The sequence below is a fragment of the Gallus gallus genome, chromosome 1, assembly GCF_016699485.2.
Source record: "Gallus gallus isolate bGalGal1 chromosome 1, bGalGal1.mat.broiler.GRCg7b, whole genome shotgun sequence".
Taxonomy (NCBI): Eukaryota; Metazoa; Chordata; class Aves; order Galliformes; family Phasianidae; genus Gallus; species Gallus gallus.
Window position 1 is genome coordinate 109713257 of NC_052532.1, and position 19517 is coordinate 109732773.

General features: G+C 37.2%; 1 protein-coding gene across 23 annotated transcripts in view; it reads left to right on the forward strand.

Annotated features, from left to right (window-relative positions):
• Positions 1-19517, forward strand: part of PKNOX1 (PBX/knotted 1 homeobox 1) — a 42786-nt gene that overhangs the window by 11605 nt on the left and 11664 nt on the right. For 8 of the 23 annotated variants that reach the window (XM_015300928.4, XM_046905914.1, XM_025145592.3 and 5 more), the window contains 6 exons: positions 4377-4474; positions 6980-7107; positions 8291-8462; positions 17362-17532; positions 18309-18408; positions 19028-19125. In XM_015300928.4, the coding sequence (XP_015156414.1) occupies positions 4424-4474; positions 6980-7107; positions 8291-8462; positions 17362-17532; positions 18309-18408; positions 19028-19125 (720 nt within the window). In that variant the 5' untranslated portion in view covers positions 4377-4423. Of the gene's footprint in view, positions 1-1022; positions 1071-2654; positions 2834-3622; positions 3759-4376; positions 4475-5900; positions 6028-6979; positions 7108-8290; positions 8463-17361; positions 17533-18308; positions 18409-19027; positions 19126-19517 lie in introns of those variants that run through there. The other 15 variants (XM_046905895.1, XM_046905921.1, XM_046905923.1 and 12 more) reach the window with 7 other exon arrangements.

The window sequence follows — 19517 nt, forward strand, 5'->3', positions numbered from 1 at the left end:
GCCTCAATTTAAGTGTGTCATTAGCTCAATTTGTTCTTCTTGATTTGCAGTAGTTTTCTTCACTAAATCTCATCAGTTGCTATCTTGCCTAATAGCTTAATCTTCCACTACTGTAATTATAAGTCAGAGGGGAAGCTCTTATGGGAAATAACAAATCAACCCATGTAGAATCCTTTCCAGCCATTCCACAGGGAGATAATGGGGCTAAAGCCCTTTTTGGTGAGATTATCTAGCTCAAAGCTGTGCACCTTTTTTTTTTTTTTCCTTCATTTGGCAAAATCATAAGGTATTTCTTACTGTGGAATGTCTTTTCCTTATGGAAATGTGGAAGGAAGAATCAGTCTAGAAATTCTTATCATATCCTATTGTCTTTACCAGTTTGAATGTGTTATCTTGCTTGCTTCCGTTTTCATGTTGTTATTTGTGTCGCTAATATTATCTCACATCTTCGCTAACTCTAGCCCATTCCAAAGGTACTTTTCTTAAAGAGTTTTACCTTATTTCCTCATTTCTAAGAGCTTATCTGTCGCCCGTGGCCAGACAATTTATTTAGTGACATTTTGCAAGGAATTCTTCAACTTGTAAAATAACCTTGAAGTAGCGTTTGACTATTTGTAGATTGATGAGTGTGATCTGTTCGAACATTTTGATTTTGAGGGTAGCCTCATCACTGCTTCTCATATCATAGTCAGTAATGGAATGTGCACCTTTAGGGAAAGAAAAGCCGGACTTTGTATGTGCCTTTTGACTCTGTCAATACAGTCAGTCATCAATATTGGGGCTGTAAGCTATTCTGAAAAACTGAATGTTTTAACGCAAGGTAAATGCTTACAGGACCTACATTTTAGAATGTGTTTCCTTAAAGTCCTTTTGGAAAGGCATCGACACTTACGTATCTGCTTCGACTTTAATGTTGAATGATTCATAGCTATGAAAAAGCAACTCTGGAGTATTTCTATCAGTGAGTGTCTTCACGTCTTTCCCATTTTTTTCCTTTGATGAGAAATTAGTATTTTTTTCAGAGTCTCAAAGAAATAGATACCGTTGTCCTGTGAAGACTGGAAGCTCAGGTGAGATTTAAGTTACAAAACTGAGTAGTTTGAAGTGTTTCTTGTTCTCTTTGGTTCTACAGTGTAATAGTGAAGAGCTAAATAACAGTCATGTTATTTGATGTTACTTAATGCTTGGGTTAGAAATATTAAAAGAACTCAAGAGTTTTTGTTTCTTTCTTTCTTTCTTTGGCCTTTTTTGTTTGTTTGTTTGTTTGGTTGGTTGGTTTTTTTTTGGTGGTGGTACTTTGTTGTGCTTTTGGGTTTTTTAATCTAAACCTCAGAATAATAAGTGATGGCTCGTTTAAGAAGGTCTTTTCTTTGCAGTCCTTTTTTATTTCCTCTTTTATTGGATTTTTTTTTCAGTGCAGTGTTTACATAAGGTACAAAAACTTTTTTCTGCCTTCTATTTTGAAAAGGAATAATATACAAGGAGGAAATGTTGATTTACTTTTCCTTTTTTTGGCTGGAGCCTTCTTTGTGATTGGCCTTCTCGTTGTTTAATCATCACTATTAATGGCAGCTGTGTGAAAGCTGAAAGTAGAGTACAGCTTGTGTAGTTGTATGTGAGTAATTATCATGTGATAGAAGTTCAAATTTTAGCACTGCACATAAAATCTCATTTATGATATGAAATACTATTAATAAGAATTCATGCGCTGTAAATAATTGCACAACATGTTTTATTGCTAAGCTAAAGCATACAGTAGTATTTGAGAAGGTAGATCAGTGCATTATTAAAATGGTAAGGTATTTTGTAATGTGGGTTTAGCTAATAAAAAGTAGAATTGAAGTTTTTCCTAAGTTGTTCCTTGTATAACGTTTCACGTTTTAGAAAGCAAATACAGTAGAGAGGAAGCTGTAAGTCAAATAGTTGGAAAAGAGCATTGCATATTAAAGACAGAAGAGCAAACGTTATTTTAGAAATTGCAAGAAAGATCACTCAGTTGTTTGGGTGAGTTAAAAGGAGCTTTGTAACTCAAAAATGTAAGGTTATGATGTCTCTTCCTTGGTGTGTTGTGTGTTGAACCCTCTGCCTCCCAAAAGCAAATGGTGGTGGGGGGGTGATACTGGTAGGCTGTTGCATTAGTCTAAAGAGGAAGTTTGTTTTCATAATATTTTTATTAAAATCCAGTAAAGTATTCTTCACGTTAGTATCAAAGTGCATTTAGGGGTTACAGGGATTGGAGATTTTGTTCTGTTGATGGTTTTTCATTCTTTATTAATGCAGCTAAGCCTTTGTCATAAGGAAACACAGTAAAGCTGTACAAGAGAAAGTTAGTTTCTTCTCCAGCACTATTTATGTAAACAAAAAGTAAAAGAGGTAGAATATTAACGTTTTGGCTAGAGGTGCTTTACTTCACGTGTTAAACCCATATTTTTGGTGTATGCTAAAAATATGCTCAAATGTCAGTATGTTAGGATGTTGCTGTGTGAGGTTTTTGGCTTGTAGTTGTACAATTTTGCTGTGTGAACCAAAACTCTTCAGAGAATCCCACTCCTACCAGATGTTTGCTGCCACCAAACCAGCAAACAATTGCATTGCAGCTACTAGAAAAATAAAATCAGTCTTTACTCTTTTCTTCTGTTACCTTTATTCCTAAGAATAACTATAGCACAGTTGTAGTGTGTCTCTTCCCATTCCACAAGCTGCTGAAGATGTTGTGCACATGCTATCTGAAGATGGAAACGTGTGCAGCTACACCATGACCCAGAGCCAGGGGTACGGCCTGCACCTCAGGTGGCACGGGCTGCCACAAGGCAACTGTGGGACTTGAGCCATAGTGAGTAAATCTGTATCTGAGTTTGGATAGGGAGTCATGCCTACTGGATTGTGATAAGCTTCTCTGGTCTTCAGAGCTGGTTTTTAATAAATAAATAATCAAATAAATTCCACTTTGAGTAGAACTTTGTGCAAAGTAAGGATGGAGGTTTGTCCCAATGAGCTATGATCCATCTCTTTGCCCGAAGCTGTGAAGTAAATGAGGAAGGGAATTCTGAAACTTGCCCTATGTTTCTAAATTAAACCCGTATTTGTGACTGTTGTGATCTACAGGGAAAAATATCTGAAACTGTAGAAATTACTCTTCCAAATGGTCATATATTGTAGTACTACAGTGAGGTGAAGGAAAGATTTGAAAACAGTTGAATAATTTGTAGTGATTGGACCCATTACAAAGAAGATAGTTTTCATTTCAGATCTTAAGCTGGTGAAAATTCTTATATCTCATTCTTCAATACTGAGAGTACTGAAAGAGAGCACAAAAACTGGAAGGAGTACCTGGATGTAATCTTCTTCAAGACATGAGCTCTGTTTTTGTTTGTTGTTTTTTTTTTCCTCTCTAATATCAACATTTTTATAGTAGCTAAAAATTAGGACTCCTAGGTCAAGGAAAATTGAGTTCTGTGGTGATATTTAATGTTAATGGCTTAATGGGTTGTGTGATTTTTATTGTAGTGCCTGCTAATCTGACAAGGAAGTGAAAAGTAAACTAATAGTTTGATGGATAACTCTACTTCGTGTTGGTGATGTACTAAATATTGTCTTTTCATTTTTGGACTCCTTTGGGTAGCAGACTCCAACTAATGCTTAAAGAGAATGCCAGACATGAATTGGTTTGTGTCATAAATCACACAGAAACGAATATTTCCCAAAGTATTAAATGACGAAGAAAATGATACTTCTGAATTCTGAAGTCCCTGTTGAAAGTATGTAACTTCATAGGCCCATTTGTTTAAAAATAGTTAGACCTTACTCTGGTCTTTGCTGAGCCTCGCTTAACTTCAGAAGGAGATTCCTTACTTCAGAAATGATTTCAGACATAGGTTTCTAAAAGAAATTTAAGGCTCTAATTTCAGAATATAAGATTCATACTCGTAAGTAAATTGGTGTTGCTTAACACTTCCTACATTTGATCCATCAGTTGTAGTCTCTCTGTGTTTTTGGTTACAGGAACGTTCATTGTGTCATTAGTCTTTTGAGAACTAAGAAACAAATCTTGGTTCTTTTCCACATTTTATGTATAACCTTAGAATTAGTTACGTACTGCAGAAATAAATGCTAGTTTTTAGCTGAAGTTTATGAATGTAACACGACTTCACCCTCTCACTGACAATAGGATGTTAAAATATGAAATGTTACAGTTACTGCTGAAGCTTGTTGTGATTTTCCACATGGCATTTTGTTGGGAAAATGCACGCAGCTTTTATTGTCAATAAGCTCGCTGGTTGTTCCAGTGTTACAGCTCAGTCCATTTTTATCTTTTGCAATTGGATTCTAAATGGTCATTTCTGTAACACTACTTTTTTCTTCTTTTTCTTTTCTAGAGTATTTGTACTGATGATGATTTGATGCAATTAACATTTTCTTAACCATGATGGCAACACAGACATTAAGTATAGACAACTATCAAGATGGACAACCGGTAAGACTGTTTTTCTTTCTCTACGAGCTGACACAGTTGGCAAGAGAAAGAAATTGTGTCCTTAATGCCTGTATTGGCATTACTTAAGTATCTATTTTTGTTTGTAAAACAAGATATTTGAAGTGATGAGCTAATATTCTCTAAAACTTTTAAACGTTTAATAAAGAGTTAATCTGTGTGACTTTGCTTAACTTCTGGCGGAATGGTTAGGCATGGGATTTTATTCCAATTCTGCTCTAGGTGATTTGTGTGCTTCACGTTGTTACTTTTAGGAAAGGCAAGTTGGGTATCCTTAATATTTTGCGTTCACCATTCTTCAGTGTTCTTTCATGTCTACAATTACAATAGCCAGTTTGACATTCAGGCAGCTATAGACAACTTGGTTTCAAGGAATTAAATTTGGTTATCTAGAATTACGTGCTAGTTTGAATGGAAGCAATTATGCTGGAGACTGGTAAAATGCTTCAGTTGCTGCGAGGAAGTTATTGATAAGAATGGATGGTTTGAAAGCTGATCAACGATACTCCAGTTTTTTATTTCTGTAAACAGGCAGATGAAGTAATGAAGCCTGGTGGGCTATGTTTGGTCCTTGATGTTTCTTTCTATATAACAGGCAGTGTGTTGCAACAACTTGAATTTCTAAACTAAAATACTATTAGCTGGAAACAAGTCATGCCAGTGGCCTGTAACCTGAAGACCCATCTTTACGTTACTGTGTGTCAGCCCTAAGCAGTAAATACAAGTACTTCTGTCAGCAGATGGCAACAGTGATGAACTGAAGAAAAAAATGGCAACTTTTTCCATTTTATAAAAGAAAAAAAAAAAGTTTATCTGATTGCAATCTTGTATTATTGTTTTTGCTGTTGTCTGCTGCTTTTATTGCAGTTCTGATTTCTCTCTCCTCTCACCTGCCTTACCCCTTTCACTTTATTCCCTCAGCAAATACATGCCACCTTGTGACGCTTCGGTGAAAGTAATATGTGTTTTTGTAAAGAACAGATTGGTTATTTTGTTTTGATTTGTTTCATGATTTAAGCTCTCAGTGACCGTATAAACAGGTAATTTTGGTGCCTACCTCTTTTGTAGCGTTGAAATGACTCACAGAAAATAGCTCTCCGTTTGGAGTGAGCTGTTCCCTCCAGCACCAGTAACACCATGTAGGTGTTACTTGTAGGCAAGGCCTCCAAGGCACTGCTAGCCAGCCAGCACAATGCAGGCCTGGGTAGAAGCTGTCACTGTATGTTGGTTTTTTCACTGGTGGCAGATTGTGTTACTGTGCTCTGAAATAGAGCTGGTGAAGCAATTCATGCGGTGTAAGCAAACAGTTGAATGCGTGGATACTAAGGTGGGGGCAACAGGCAGGAAGAAGCCATAGGGAAGCAGAAAAGCTCTCCCTTAGAAGAGCAGTGTTCAGCTGCAGCAATGCAGCTAATGGAACAGCAGTGTGGGAGGTAGCAGTTGTTGACCCCAGGTGGGATCAATTGTGGTAATGTGAGGAGGTATTTCACACTGCCAGGGTGGCTGTAGGGTTGTTCAGTCATTTAGGCAGATTTGTAGGTCTTAGTGTTCTTTTTTGATAACACTTGAAATATTTTTTCAAGCTTCTTTTCAGGGGAATTGCTGCTACCCCATCTTTTTTTTTTTTCTGCTTTACTACTGCAGTTCCTCCTTGCTCTATTTACTTGCAGGCCACCAATTGAGGCTGGTTCTTTTAAGCTCGCATGCAGATCTGTCAGTTCAGACCAATAACTTCTGTTTGAAATGTCTACATTTGTTTTGTATTAATAGGTGAATTGCATTTAGATAAACTGACAAATGTGACTTAACTGCCCTTCAAAAGTATTTTTTACTTATTTTTCTTTTCCTCTTCAAAATTTGCTTACGTATTTTTGTTAAATAGATACCTAGAAGCACTTACAGCTGTTTTCTCCACAAACTTGTTATCCTTAAAATAATCTGTATGTAAATTTGAGTGGTAAAAGTCGGGGAACTTATGCTCCTGATAACTGAGAGATTGGTAGGACACAGAATATTTTAGTTCTGTGTAAGGAAACGTGCATTTTAATGAGCAAGAAAAGCTTCAAGATCTCTTTTCTGCAGCATCTTGTTATAACGTACAGTAAAGAATAAGAAGAAACACTGAGTAGAAACTTTTCCTTTCTGTTGTCTTCATCCTAAATGCTTTTTATGCAGACATCCTCATAAAATTTTTGGAGCAATGTATTCTAGTCTACTCAAAAAACACTCACTTCAGAGATGAAATGCTTTAACTCTTTACTGATATCTGTCATTTCCATTTTAAAGCTGAGAGCTGAAACTTAAAGTGACCTTTATGCTACTCATCAAAAAGTCTCAGGGATTAAAAGAGGTTTCTTGTGTTATTGCCAAGTCATGCCAACCTTCTGGCAATTTAGTAGCCCTTCACGTTGCTATTTCCTTAGAAAACAGTATGCTTATTTTACGTCAAGCATGCAGATTTACTAATAACTTATCTTTTTTCTACAGATGCAAGTAGTGACAGAGTTAAAAACTGAACAAGATCCAAACTGCTCTGAAACTGATGCAGAAGGGGTGAGTCCTGCCCCTGTAGAATCTCAAACTCCAATGGATGCAGACAAGCAGGCCATTTACAGGTAGTAATAGACTTGTGCTCTGTCTTTTGAAGGGTAAAGAAGAGTGGATTTTTTTTTTTTTAACATATGCTAGTAGAAGGCAGCTTAGAAATAGATCATTTCTTGGTTATATGTCTTAGTAGTGTGCAGAGAAAGGAGGAGATCAATTTAACTTCACTGTCAATTTTTACCAAAAAAAAAAAAAAAGAAAAGAAGCAAAAAAAAGCCAGCAACCTTCCTTTTATTATGGGATCATTCTAATCCAGCATAGTTTTAAGGAAGCTCTAAGCTTGGCTGCTTTTAAAGAGCAAGTGCAATTTAGCATACTATTCAGGCAGTTGAGCTGCGCTCACTGTAGATAATACAGTAGTTTTTATCTTAAATGTGGAATTTTTTTTTTTTTTAATTGTAATTGGGTTCGTTTTTACTCACTTTTCTTTAGGGATAACAATCTACTGCCTGGTAATTGGCTCAAACTGGATTGAATGTTGATGTATAAACACAGTAATTTGAGATTTTTTCCGGTGTTAAGTGCTGTGCTGAGTAGTGTTGTTCTCTTTTTATGAGGTTAAGTGTTCTTTCATTTTCAAGTGCTTTATAAATACATAATTATTACCAGTTCACAGTTAATTAAAAAAAATAGAAAGACGTAGCCACTCATTTTTAGACTTGTGCTGACAAAAGCTGCTTTTGCTCTGAGCCATCCTTACCACTTTTATTGGAGGCCTTCAAGTACAGTCTGCATACTATTGCCAGCTCTGTAAAGTTATTTCTGATGTATAAGTAAAGCCCATGTTGAAGAATAAATGAATTTTTTCTGAAGTAAATGAATTTTAGACTTAAAAAACATTTAAATCTGTATTCATTCGATTTATAAATCTAAACCAGCATTTCTGATGTTCTGTATTTAATGTATCTGTTGCCATGGTAAATTAAATAGTATTTCCTAGCTCTTTGTTTTGTGATTGTTCTGTTTATTTAGATGTATTTATTATACGGCTTTACTTGCCCATAGGTTCTGTGGTAATGGAAAAAGGAAGAACAACCTTTCATTGTGTTCTGCTATAGCCAGTGGTGCTATGTGCAGTCTCATCTAAGACTTGTCCTGTTTCTTATGAGTGACTGTTACCCTATGTGAGCCAGATACTTGACTTTTCAGTATTGTAATTAGAAGTGACAATACTTTTTTTAACTTCTATTCTAGGCACCCACTATTTCCCTTGTTAGCACTACTATTTGAAAAATGTGAACAATCTACACAAGGATCAGAAGGCACAACTTCTGCAAGTTTTGATGTAGATATTGAAAATTTTGTAAGGAAGCAGGAAAAAGAAGGAAAACCTTTTTTCTGTGAAGATCCAGAAACTGATAATCTGGTAAGTATAAACTGTTTCTTTCATGTCTGATCAAATCATCATGTTTGCCTCATTATTGTTTCATATTTCAACTGGTGCTTATAGTTTCTCCTCAGATGTTTCTTCCTACAAGGGATTCTTTTCTATGTTAATCTCGATAAATAGTTTTTGAAGTTGTTTTTTTTTTTCAATCACTTCTTTTTTTTTTCCTCCTTATCTGTAAACTTTTATCAGCTCCTTCATTAATTGCTTCCCTTATGGGTTTCTAGACTGTCTGAGATCAGTGTACCGGGGATGACCAGAAATGTGAGCTTGCCTTAGCCAGGTTGACTCTGCACATTAATCTTAAGGTGTCAAGCATGTGACCTGTGTTTATGAGAAACGTGTCATCAGCATAAGCTTTTTTTTTTTCCAGCTGTTTCTTTTTAATCAGGATTTATGTAGTTAATGGAGGAGATGTTATGAGTTTAGAAAATGTAACATACTGACTTTTTTCTTATATGCCAATGTTGTCTTTGTGTTTTCTGAAAGTCCCTCAGAATGTAATTCTTCAATTCTGAAGATTTTCAGAAAGTGATGAAGTTGTGATTTCTGTGCTCCCTTTGTCTCCCTTTTGAATCGCATTCCCTAGAGAAAAGCTCTCTTGCTACGCTTGTACCTAAACTACCAGAAGGGATATTAATTTCACAATCCCTATGAAGAGGCGAGTATTAACAATATACATAGTGACACAATTCCATGGATTAAACCCTATTGCAGAATGATTGTTGCCACTGCAGGAATTAAAAAATAGAACAAAAAAGAAGAAACATTATGGCAAAAGGAAATAAATTATAATTCTTTAGTTACTTTCCTAGTGTAAGAAACAGTGGTATAGCTTTTTACTGTTATTTGTTTTTTTTTTACTTGTAATATCAATGGCATAACATTATATTTATGAAATACTTGTAGAACAATGATTATTTTATAAATATAAGCAGAATATAAATGCTTCAGAGCTGTTATAGTGACACAGCCTGTCTGTGAGGAGTATCACTCTTCCGTTAGCGTCCAGAAATCTTTGGCAAGCAGCTATGGGGCACTGGTACTACTTTTCAGATCATTCTTCAACAGGAAAGCATTCATGCAAATTAGAAGAATAATCATAAATTGCTTTAAATGGGCCATTGCTTTCTGGAAAGGACTAAATGCAAGCTAAAAATGACAAAATGATTAAATAAGGACTAGATAAATGGATAGTGAGGTGAACTGAAAACTTACTGAACTGCTAGATTCAAAGGATTGCGACCAGCAGCATGAAATCCAATTGAAGGCCAGTCATGAGTTGTGTACTCCAGGGACGGATACCACGACCAACATCATTTAACAGCTTTGTTAATGACCTGGATGATGGGATAGAGTGTACCCTCAGCAAGCTGGCAGGTATTACAAAACTAGGAGGGGTGGCTGGTGAACCAGGGAGTTGTGCCACCTTTCACAGGGACTTTGACAGTTTGAAAGAAATAGGACAACAGAGTCTGAAGGAGAGTTCTGCAAAAGGAAATGCCAAGTCTGGGGAGAAATAACCCCTGGTACACATTGATGCTACAGGTTGACCTGGTAGAAAGCAGCTTTGCGGAAAAAGGACCTGAGTGTCCTGATGGACACCAGATTGAATACAAGCCAGCAAATAAAAATTTGAATACAAAGCCATCGCTGCAGCAAAAATGTCAATGTACCTGGGTCGTATTGTGAAAAATGTTACCAACAAGTCAAGGGAGGAGATTCTTTCCCTCTATGAGCTTTGGTGAGGTGCATCTGGAGTGCTGGGTACAGTTCTGGACTACTAGACACAGGGATAATGGAGTGAATCTAGCAAGAGACTGTGAAGATAATTAATGGACTGGAACACCTCTCAAAGAGATGCTGAAAGCTGAGACTGACTAGCCTGGAACAGAGAGACCTGGAAAGAGTTGTAGGGGCCAAAAGAGAGTCTTTTTTAGTTGTGCCTACTGAAAGAGCAAGAGGAAGTGAGCATGAATCAAACCACAGTAGATTACGTTAAAGCCTGAGGGGAGAAGAAAAAAAAAAAAAAAACCCCAAGATAGCATTTTTGCTGTAAGGGAGGCTGAGTATTGGAGCAGGTTGCCCAGAGGGGATGCAGAGTATCCATCCTAGGAGAGAGTCAAAGCCTAACTGCGTAGGACCCTGGGCAACCTGCCATGCTTGCTTCACAGGCGAGCTGGATGAAACAATTGCCAGAGGCTCCTTCCAACTTCAACTACTCTGTGATTCTGTGAGCCTTCAAAGATCATTTTCCCAAATATCCTGCGTGTCTTAGCCTGCTTCACATGCTTTGTTGTAGACAAGTGTTCTCTCAGCTCTCGCTCACACTGGTGTAGATGGGTCTGCTCTGTTAAAATAATCCTGCCTCCTGATTGACTGTTTTATGACATTAGTGGTGACAAAGTCTCTTGGTTTATGTGTTATTTACTATTATTGATGAGCTTCACAGATCTGGTTGACTTTGCTTGAAATGGATGAGGAAGTATTTGTTTATGTCTTGTGTCTCATGGCCACTGAGATCAGTGCTGTCTGAAACTGGAACCACATTGCAAAATCAGCTTATCTTTAGCATTGAATTCCTGGTGTATAGTCACATTGTTAGTGATGACTTTGTTACTAGATACCAAATGTAATCTGAGTGTGGCTTTTCGTCTGCCTGTCCAGAGGGCCAGGGTCTCTGTAGCTGGTATTCTGACAGGCAGTTCACTTTGTCAAGGGCAGTGGAGAGAGGAACAGAAGGGTTTCTGTCAAGTTTTGAAATACCTAGTATGTTCTTCAAACTCTTCTGCTTGCAATACTGATGGTTGGACAGAGAAGACTGTAGATGGGTTTAATGGCAGATTTTTCTTGGTTGTGTCACATAAATATTTGTTTTTACATAGATTAAAAGTCATTTTTCTATAGATTAAAAATTACATTGTAGTAGAGAGGGGCTTTAATATGGGGCACCTTTGTGATATCTTTTTGCTGTACTTTCCTTTTTAATTCTAATGATTAAAAAAAACATTCACTTGAGAGGACAATCCAGCAGAGACTGAAGGGTGGAGCAAGTAGGCCAAATAATTACTTGGTTGTCCAGGTGTGCTCTTACCTCACTGTAGCAGAGTCAAAAAAAGTAAGATGTATATGTTTGCTTAGTAGCAGTCATTCAGCTTGGAGCCAGAACTAAACTGATATGAATTGAGCGTTACAGTGCTATAAAGACTCAGGTCCTATCAGAATAAGAGTCGCAGGCCTGCCTCAGGTAAGGAAATGAGTCACTTATTCAGCTGGTTCATTTCTTTTCCTCTTTTTTTTTTTTTTCCCCAACCCAACTGCTCCATGTAGGCTTTGTGGCAGAGCTTTAAGCCAATGGTTCCAAAGTGGCAGGAACTAATTTCAGTGTTTCTGCCAGCCTTAACACTTCTCATTTTAAGGATGTTCCTGGCCTGTATATTGCTAAGTCTGGCTTCTCAACCAAGTTCCTACCGTGTTTGATTATTTAAGGGGAGAGATTCTGTTCTTTAATCTTCATTAATGAGCTCTAACTTTTGGTTAGCCCTGAGAAGGTCAGGCAATTGAACTAGATGATCTTTGAAGGTCGAGTTGAACTATTCTATTCTTTCTGATTAACGATACAAACAGCTTCAGTTAGTGATCTTAAAACAGCGTGGAAAAGGGTTATGATCAACATAAAAATAGGAAAAGATCTAGAAACACTAGACCTTTTATTTTTGTAGTGTCTTGCCCGTTAAAATCTTGGTCAGGCGTGTTGTCAAAAAGGAGCTCTGGCACTGAAATAAATGGGAGTATTTCTTTAATATTGATGGCTTCTGGAATAGGTCAAATTTTGACATTTGGCTTGAAAGCATTTAGAAGTACAATAATTTCCAGGAGAAGAATTTGGAAAGAGTGAGGGAATGGCACTTTCTCATGTAATGTTCTTTCAGTAAATCAATCTTTGAGGTACTCTGTGAAATGACCTGGATTAAGCACACTTGAGTTTGAGTTTGTATAGCCATTGCAATGTTCCTCATCTTTTTCTGTATGTGCATCATGTAACAGAGTCAGCAACAGTTTGTGTTCAAAAGTCACATCGCTAAAAAATAAACCCTCAAGCTGTACTGTGTCTTCCCTGAATTGTGAAATGTCAATTGTTTCTTTCTTTGTCTAAGAGGTGTATGAGATGCCTTTCTTTATTGCAAAAAAGGGTGTATCACAGGAAAATGCAAAGTTTAGTTCTAAAATCTGTTAAAAGAAACTCGATAAGTTTTAGTGTCAGCTTCTGGATAGGTTTTTTCAGCTTGTCCTCAGAGATAGAATGTCAAGGCATCCTACATATGTCTTTACTTTTAACATGGCTTCATCTTCCAGTCAGAAGAGGTAGTTGTCTTTGGACTGTAACTCCCTCTTGCAAACATAAGGAAAGTGGCTCTTCATTGGTCATTTGTGTAATTGCTCTCAGAACTATTGTCCTCAAGTAGAACTTAAAAACTGGGCCCTTCCAGCTTCATTAGCTCTATACAGGTTGGGCTATTTATGGAGGTAGAAGAGAGAAGTACAAGGTTATGATTTTGTGCACTAGATATTTCTTCTCTCTCTATATATAATGACGCAGCATGTTGTTGAAGCCAGAATTGTGCTCTGTCTTGAAATATATTCTACACCAATCTTCTGGTTTTCAATAGTTTTGTTCTTCTTTCTAATGCTTGGTCATTCATTCTGTCTGTTTCTCCAGCTATCTTTTCTGAACTTGATTTAAGTGCCAGTTAGCTGCAAGGAGTGTGGCAAACCTCCCCTTTTCCAATACTATTCATGGTAGGAAGGAAGTAAAAGATAGTGCTTATGTTAATTTGCTAGTCTGGAGCCTGCTTTCTTTCTCAGAGTTTTGATTTTCTCCCCATCTTTGGATCATTATTTTATGTACACCTTAGTCAGATTGTCAGCACCTGAAGAGATGTTTACTCTTAAGAACCACAGATTTTGCTGGTCTGTATTACTAGCCAGATGTTCCTGAATGTACCTTCTCGTTTCCAGAAGTGTGCTCAACACTGCTCATAACATTGAGTATCATCTTTGAAACTCCTTACACTTTGATATCTCCATCTGATTTTCACAGTTGAAACAAAGCTTGGATTTGCTTACAGAACAATGAACCATCTTCCCTTTGTTTTCCTTTAGTCTTCTTTTGTAACTTACATGGGTGGGTTGTTCAGGATGAATGTTTACAAATAATTTCTAGAATTTTCATGGATTAAATAATGCTTTAAGACATTTAGAATGTAATGCTTTTTTGTTGCTTACTGTTAACCTGGCCACAACAGAAACATGAAGTTGCTTCTGGAGGGTTCCTATCTCTTGTTAACTCCTAACAGAAGCTATACTCTTGCCATAGATGAGTATTTTGTTTGTTTTGTTTATTTTTTAATTTCCCCACATTCATAGGGCCATAGGATGATTCATATTTGATTACGGTCTCAAGAACTCAGGATGTCAGTAGTGCAGCATCCTGCACAAAGTAGGTTCAGCTGTGAGGTCAGTGCAGGTTAAAATGAGCTCTGTCAAGCCTAGAAACAATATGAAATACGATGTCTTAAGTGTGCTCTCACTTTTGTATTTGAACAGGACACTGCCCTTTTTGAAGACCCTTGAGTTTTTGTTTCATTTGGGGTAAGAATTTTTGGTTCAGTAGCCTCTTCTGAAAGACTATCCTGTTGAATTTTTAGTTCTGTCAGGAAAACCTTTAGTGATGATGAAGCCAGGGGATGTCATTTTGATATTCTCTATATTTTCTCTGTGTGCTCAAGCCACGGTTTTGAATTTCTAGAAAGTGTTCTTGCATCTGCAACATTTCTCAGACCCCTAATCTCACAGCTGTGTATTCAATAGGCAAGAGAGGTTATCAAAACAAAAGTGAAGACTGAATGTCCCTTCTCTCAGACTTTGTGGTTCTCCCCTGAGGACCTAAGGCCTCATGTGGGAATTTGCTTGGGGGAGGTAGATGAACAGTGAATGGATGTATTTAAGTTGCTTTTGAAATGAGATCACTTATCGTTACACCAGAATTTTTAAGATGTGTTGTCCACTTACATTTTTTGCTATGTGCCTGTGCTATGTCCCTTGAAGTCCATAAAATGTCATGGGTGTGCATTTTAACTGAACAAAGGTGAGCTGGGGATTATGACAAGCATGCTGCATAGTGTCCCTTTGTATGGGATGCTATGCCCCTTTGTACATATGCTTAAGGCACTTAAAAGATAGGACAAAGGCATGATTCAAAGCATTTTAGGGCTAAAGACATCTCCAGATGGAATATATTTATATGTGAACATAGTTTACTTTTATTTATCTGCAATAATGCCAACAATATCCATACGTTTAATGGTTACTTATGTCTTCCTACGCGTCTCTGAAGTGATGCTCCAGGTTTATTTCTTAGAGCTGAAAAGGCTGAATCATGTGGTTTATCAAATTGTGTAGTTGCGTGGCAGAATTCTGTTCAAGAGGACTAAATAACAAAAACCTGTTTTTTGTGGACTTTTAAACTCTGAGATAATATGAGCTTCAGTCAGCAAATTTCACTTGGTCCGCCCGTGCTGTGGGCCACAATGAGCCATATGGCCACAGTTACTGTGACATGCATGGTATATTTACAGATTCTATTTGCCTTTCTAACCAAAGTAGCACGGCTTCCTGTCAAAGTAGTGTTGACTATGGGAGGGTCTATAGAAATCTGGCTGTTGTTACTTAATCCTTGGCTTATTCTTAGTTTTGATATTAGTTTAATTTTCATGTTAGACCAATCAATTGACTTGAAATTCAACTCTAATTTTGGTAGGTGTTGTTTTGTTTTGTTTTCCTGCAAGCAAACGCTGATACGTAAATAATATAAATTTGGGTAATGGTTTAAGAAAAAACAAACAACAAAAGCTTCTCACAAAGCAAAAGTAATTCATCATGAATACGCTCAGATATTATGTGCCCAAAGTCATATTTTTGTTACCTTGGTTTCAGCCTAGCAAAGGGAGGATGGGAGAGGTTAAAAACAAAATCTGTGATCTGTGTTGTTCCACAATGTGTAAGTAATTTTATAATTCAGGTTTTCAGTTTGTGAAACTGTTTGGTTATTGAAGCACTACAGGGCAATCATTAGCAATTCTAAAGGGAGCAGACTATATTTAAGCAAAGATGACCTCTGTTTTGTGTTAAAATCTGGTTAAATTGCCATCGTTCAACTTGATTGTGTTTAAAGGTACTTAAATGCAGTTGTAAAGGCCACCACCATTGAAGGCTGCTCTAGAAGACCCGCTGTTTTGTATACCTCAGTGCTGGGCCACTGCATTTAGGATTTCAAAGAGTTTTGGTGTCAAAGGTCGTCAGGGTTACCAGATTTTAATTTGAATTAATTGCTTCAAGTCTACAGCTAAGATTTTTTTTTCTGCAGCTGTGCTTTAAAGTTGCATTTCTTTTTTTTTATTATTTATTTATAGCCCTTTGTAAGGATACGATTTCCTACTTAGTTATCATTTCAGTGTTCTCATGTTTATTCTAAAATACCATTTTCTCAGTTGGGTGAATGTCAAACAACAGGAATATCTTCTACTTAAAAAAGCACGGGGAAAAATGTCTGTCATAATGAAATCTGAAGTCATCTTGAGGGAGAGGGAATTGTACCCAAAAGTGCCTGCCTTGATATTCTTCAGTTGCTTTGAGTAAAGGCTACTTCAGCACCTAGCTGGCTTGTCCACTTATCCCTAAGTGGAGAACTTGGTGGGCTGTTGTTTCTGGTTATTGCCTTCAGTGCTGTTGCTGGATACATGACCCTTAACATATGACATGTTTTTCCAAATAATGCTAGAATCAAGCTTTGCATTATGTTGCATTATTGTTCAAGGAACGTTTGGATGTTACGTTGAGGGACGTGGTTTAATGAGAACCATTGGTGATGGGTGAATGGTTGGACTGGATGACCCTGTGGGTCTTTTCCAACCTTACCGATTCTATGATTCTATGTTTCAAAGCTACGATCTATTTAAATTCATAAAATGGAAGGATATTTTTCTTTGAGCTCTAGCATAGCAAGTAAATGTTGGGGGTGGCACGCTGTATTGGGGGAAAAAAAAAAAAAAAGGAGGTTTTTGCCAATAAGTTGTGTGTGTAATTGAATGTCCCGGATTTCCTACTACATCATCAAAATTTAGACCATCTGGATGTGATTTTAGCTTTTGATCTCCTGCCACGACCCATGCAATCACCAATGCTATTTTTACACTGTATGAAATACCACTAGCCACCCAAACTTAGGAATCTTTTTATTGCAGTAAGTGTAAGTATTCTGACAGCATATGTATCTCCTGTATTTCTTTAATTTTTGTATAAACATGGATTTGTCAGTTGGTTTCGGTTCTCTCTCATTCTATTTCAGAAACAGTCTGTTCGCTCAGGGGATTCTACCCCAGAGTTGTTTGTATTTGACGTAGAAATGCGCAGACGCTTCAAAGCTGTAGGGCAGAAAAACTGTTCTGTTACTTCAAGCTTTGCTGAGCAAAATGACAAACTTTTAGGAAGGCAGAGTCCAGTTAGGAGGTCTAATTGGACATGCAACAGAGGCAAAGGTTATATTGTAGTCGTGTTTTCTTTCTCCTCTACATCAGTTTACTTAAGCGGTGTAATGATACAGACTTGTGTGTGAACACATTCCTTTGCCATTTCAGGAACGTAATGATCAGAGCTTGACAAGCCTAGTTCAGCATTCCGCAGTTAGTAGCTCTCCGTTAATTGGATGGTCTTTCTTCCTGGAAAGGAGTGTTTGTTTAAATTTCATAGTGAAATGTTTTTGAAATTAAGTTACTTTCAATTTTTCTTTTTTTTTTTTTCCCCACAATTTGTTCCCTAGATGGTAAAAGCAATCCAAGTTCTACGTATCCATCTGCTTGAGCTAGAAAAGGTTAATGAACTTTGCAAGGACTTCTGTAGTCGCTACATTGCCTGCCTGAAGACAAAAATGAACAGTGAAACTCTATTAAGCGGAGAACCTGGAAGTCCTTATTCACCCGTGCAATCTCAGGTGTGTTTCAGATACAATTAAGGCTATGTCATAGGGGATGGTCCTTCTCAGATTTATGAATGTGCTTGATGCTGTTTCTAAAAAGCCCCAGTGAATCTTAAAGTTCACTGTCTTACTTAGGCTTTATGTGGAAGTGTGGGAGGGAGAGTCTGAAATCAAACTGGAAAAAAAAGCCTTTTAAGGATTATTTTTGTATGGCTGTTAGAGCCTTACTTCTGCTGACACACGAGGGACTGAATTTTGCGTTTGGTAACAACAGAAATTATTCATACATCTTAAGGAATTTATAAGGGTTTGCAAGGTCAGGACTGAATAAGAACTATCCTGAGCAGAAGAAAATATATTAGATATCTTGGATGCATAATACGTTATTTTGAAATGGGAAGGAATTAAGGTAATAACTAAAATTCTGAAGCTTTGATGCTTGTAATAAGAGCATCAAGGATCCATTTCATATGTCCTTTATCCCTTGTGCCTTTGGAAACTTTTTCTCTTAGTAATTATAGGAGAGAAATGATTCTAGATATATAATTACTGCAGATAGTTTAATGTCTTTTCTAACAGTTGCATTCATGAAGGTTTTCAAAGATAATGATGGGTGATAATGAGAAAGTTAATGTAGGTAAATGATGAACTTCTAATGAAGTTTCTCCCTTTGAAGCTAATCCTCTGTTTAAGCTCCAAATGTATTTTTAGAGCCAAAATGACACAAGCTGCTTTATCTCCTTGGAAAAAAAAAAAAAAAGTTCGACCAACTAATTGTTTTATTTTTCTAGCAAATGCCAAGTGCCATTGCAGGCACGCTCAGTCCCCAAGGGATTATGGTGCCAGCATCAGCATTGCAGCAGGGAAATGTAACTATGGCAACGGTAGCAGGTATGACAACTAAAGAAAAACAGGCACCTTGCTCTTCATTATGAGCTCTTTTATAGTTGTTACAAAAAAATACACAAGTATTTCTTCGTGGGTTTAAATTTTAAGACCTGAAAAGTTGTTGGTTTAATCCAAGTGCCTTTATGGTTTCTGAATTATCAATTTAATTTCTGTGTATACCAGGTGTGTGTAAAGTGCTACACTTTAAGTACAATATTAACAGGTCTTTCTGTGCAACACTAGTTAAGTCTTAAGAGACTGGAATGTTTTTGCACTCAGTAGCCATCTCATGCTCTGCATAGTCTAGAATTATCCCTAGGAGTCTGTGAAATCCTTCAGGTCCAAGTAGTTGTGCTACTTTTGTATGCAGGTAGCATTTGAACGCTTAGTTGACCTAAATATCTGGGTGCCACCCAGCTGATGGCCCCGAACTGCTCCACACACATTGGTGTGGCTTTTGCATTGTGCATTTTATATGACTGCTGGAAAAGATTATGGTGCGTTAAAATAATTGATACGTTGTCAGAGCTGTGGTATTGTCTACAGTGATTATGCATTTCTGTGTTTACAGAGAATATTTAGGGGCTTCTACTTACCAAAATGCTTTGTTCTGTTGTTTAAGGAGGGACAGTATATCAGCCTGTTACTGTGGTCACTCCACAAGGTCAAGTGGTGACGCAAGCATTGTCACCTGGGACTATTCGGATCCAGAATTCTCAGGTGTGTTTCATGGGCTTCACAGAATAGTTTCCTGGGTTCAAATAAATCTCTTTGTTTTCAGGAGTTTGGGTTTGAATGTGATACATTATAGGATTTACAAATTTTATAATAGGGCATCATATCCCAAACAGACCTGCCTTGCCACATAGGGCATCGTACTTCATACTTGTTTAATATGTATGTATTTTTCCCCTTTTTTTCTTTCTTCACTGATAACAGAAAAGTACTTATACATGGATTAAACAAATCCAGCCAAACAAAAAGCCCTCTAAATTAAACACTGGGTGATTTTTCCAAGGATTATAGCTTTCCTAATTGTTGAACTGGGTTTATGGCAGGATAGATATGAATGTTGCTGTACAGCGCTGCACTGTTGTCAGAACTTTGTCTTC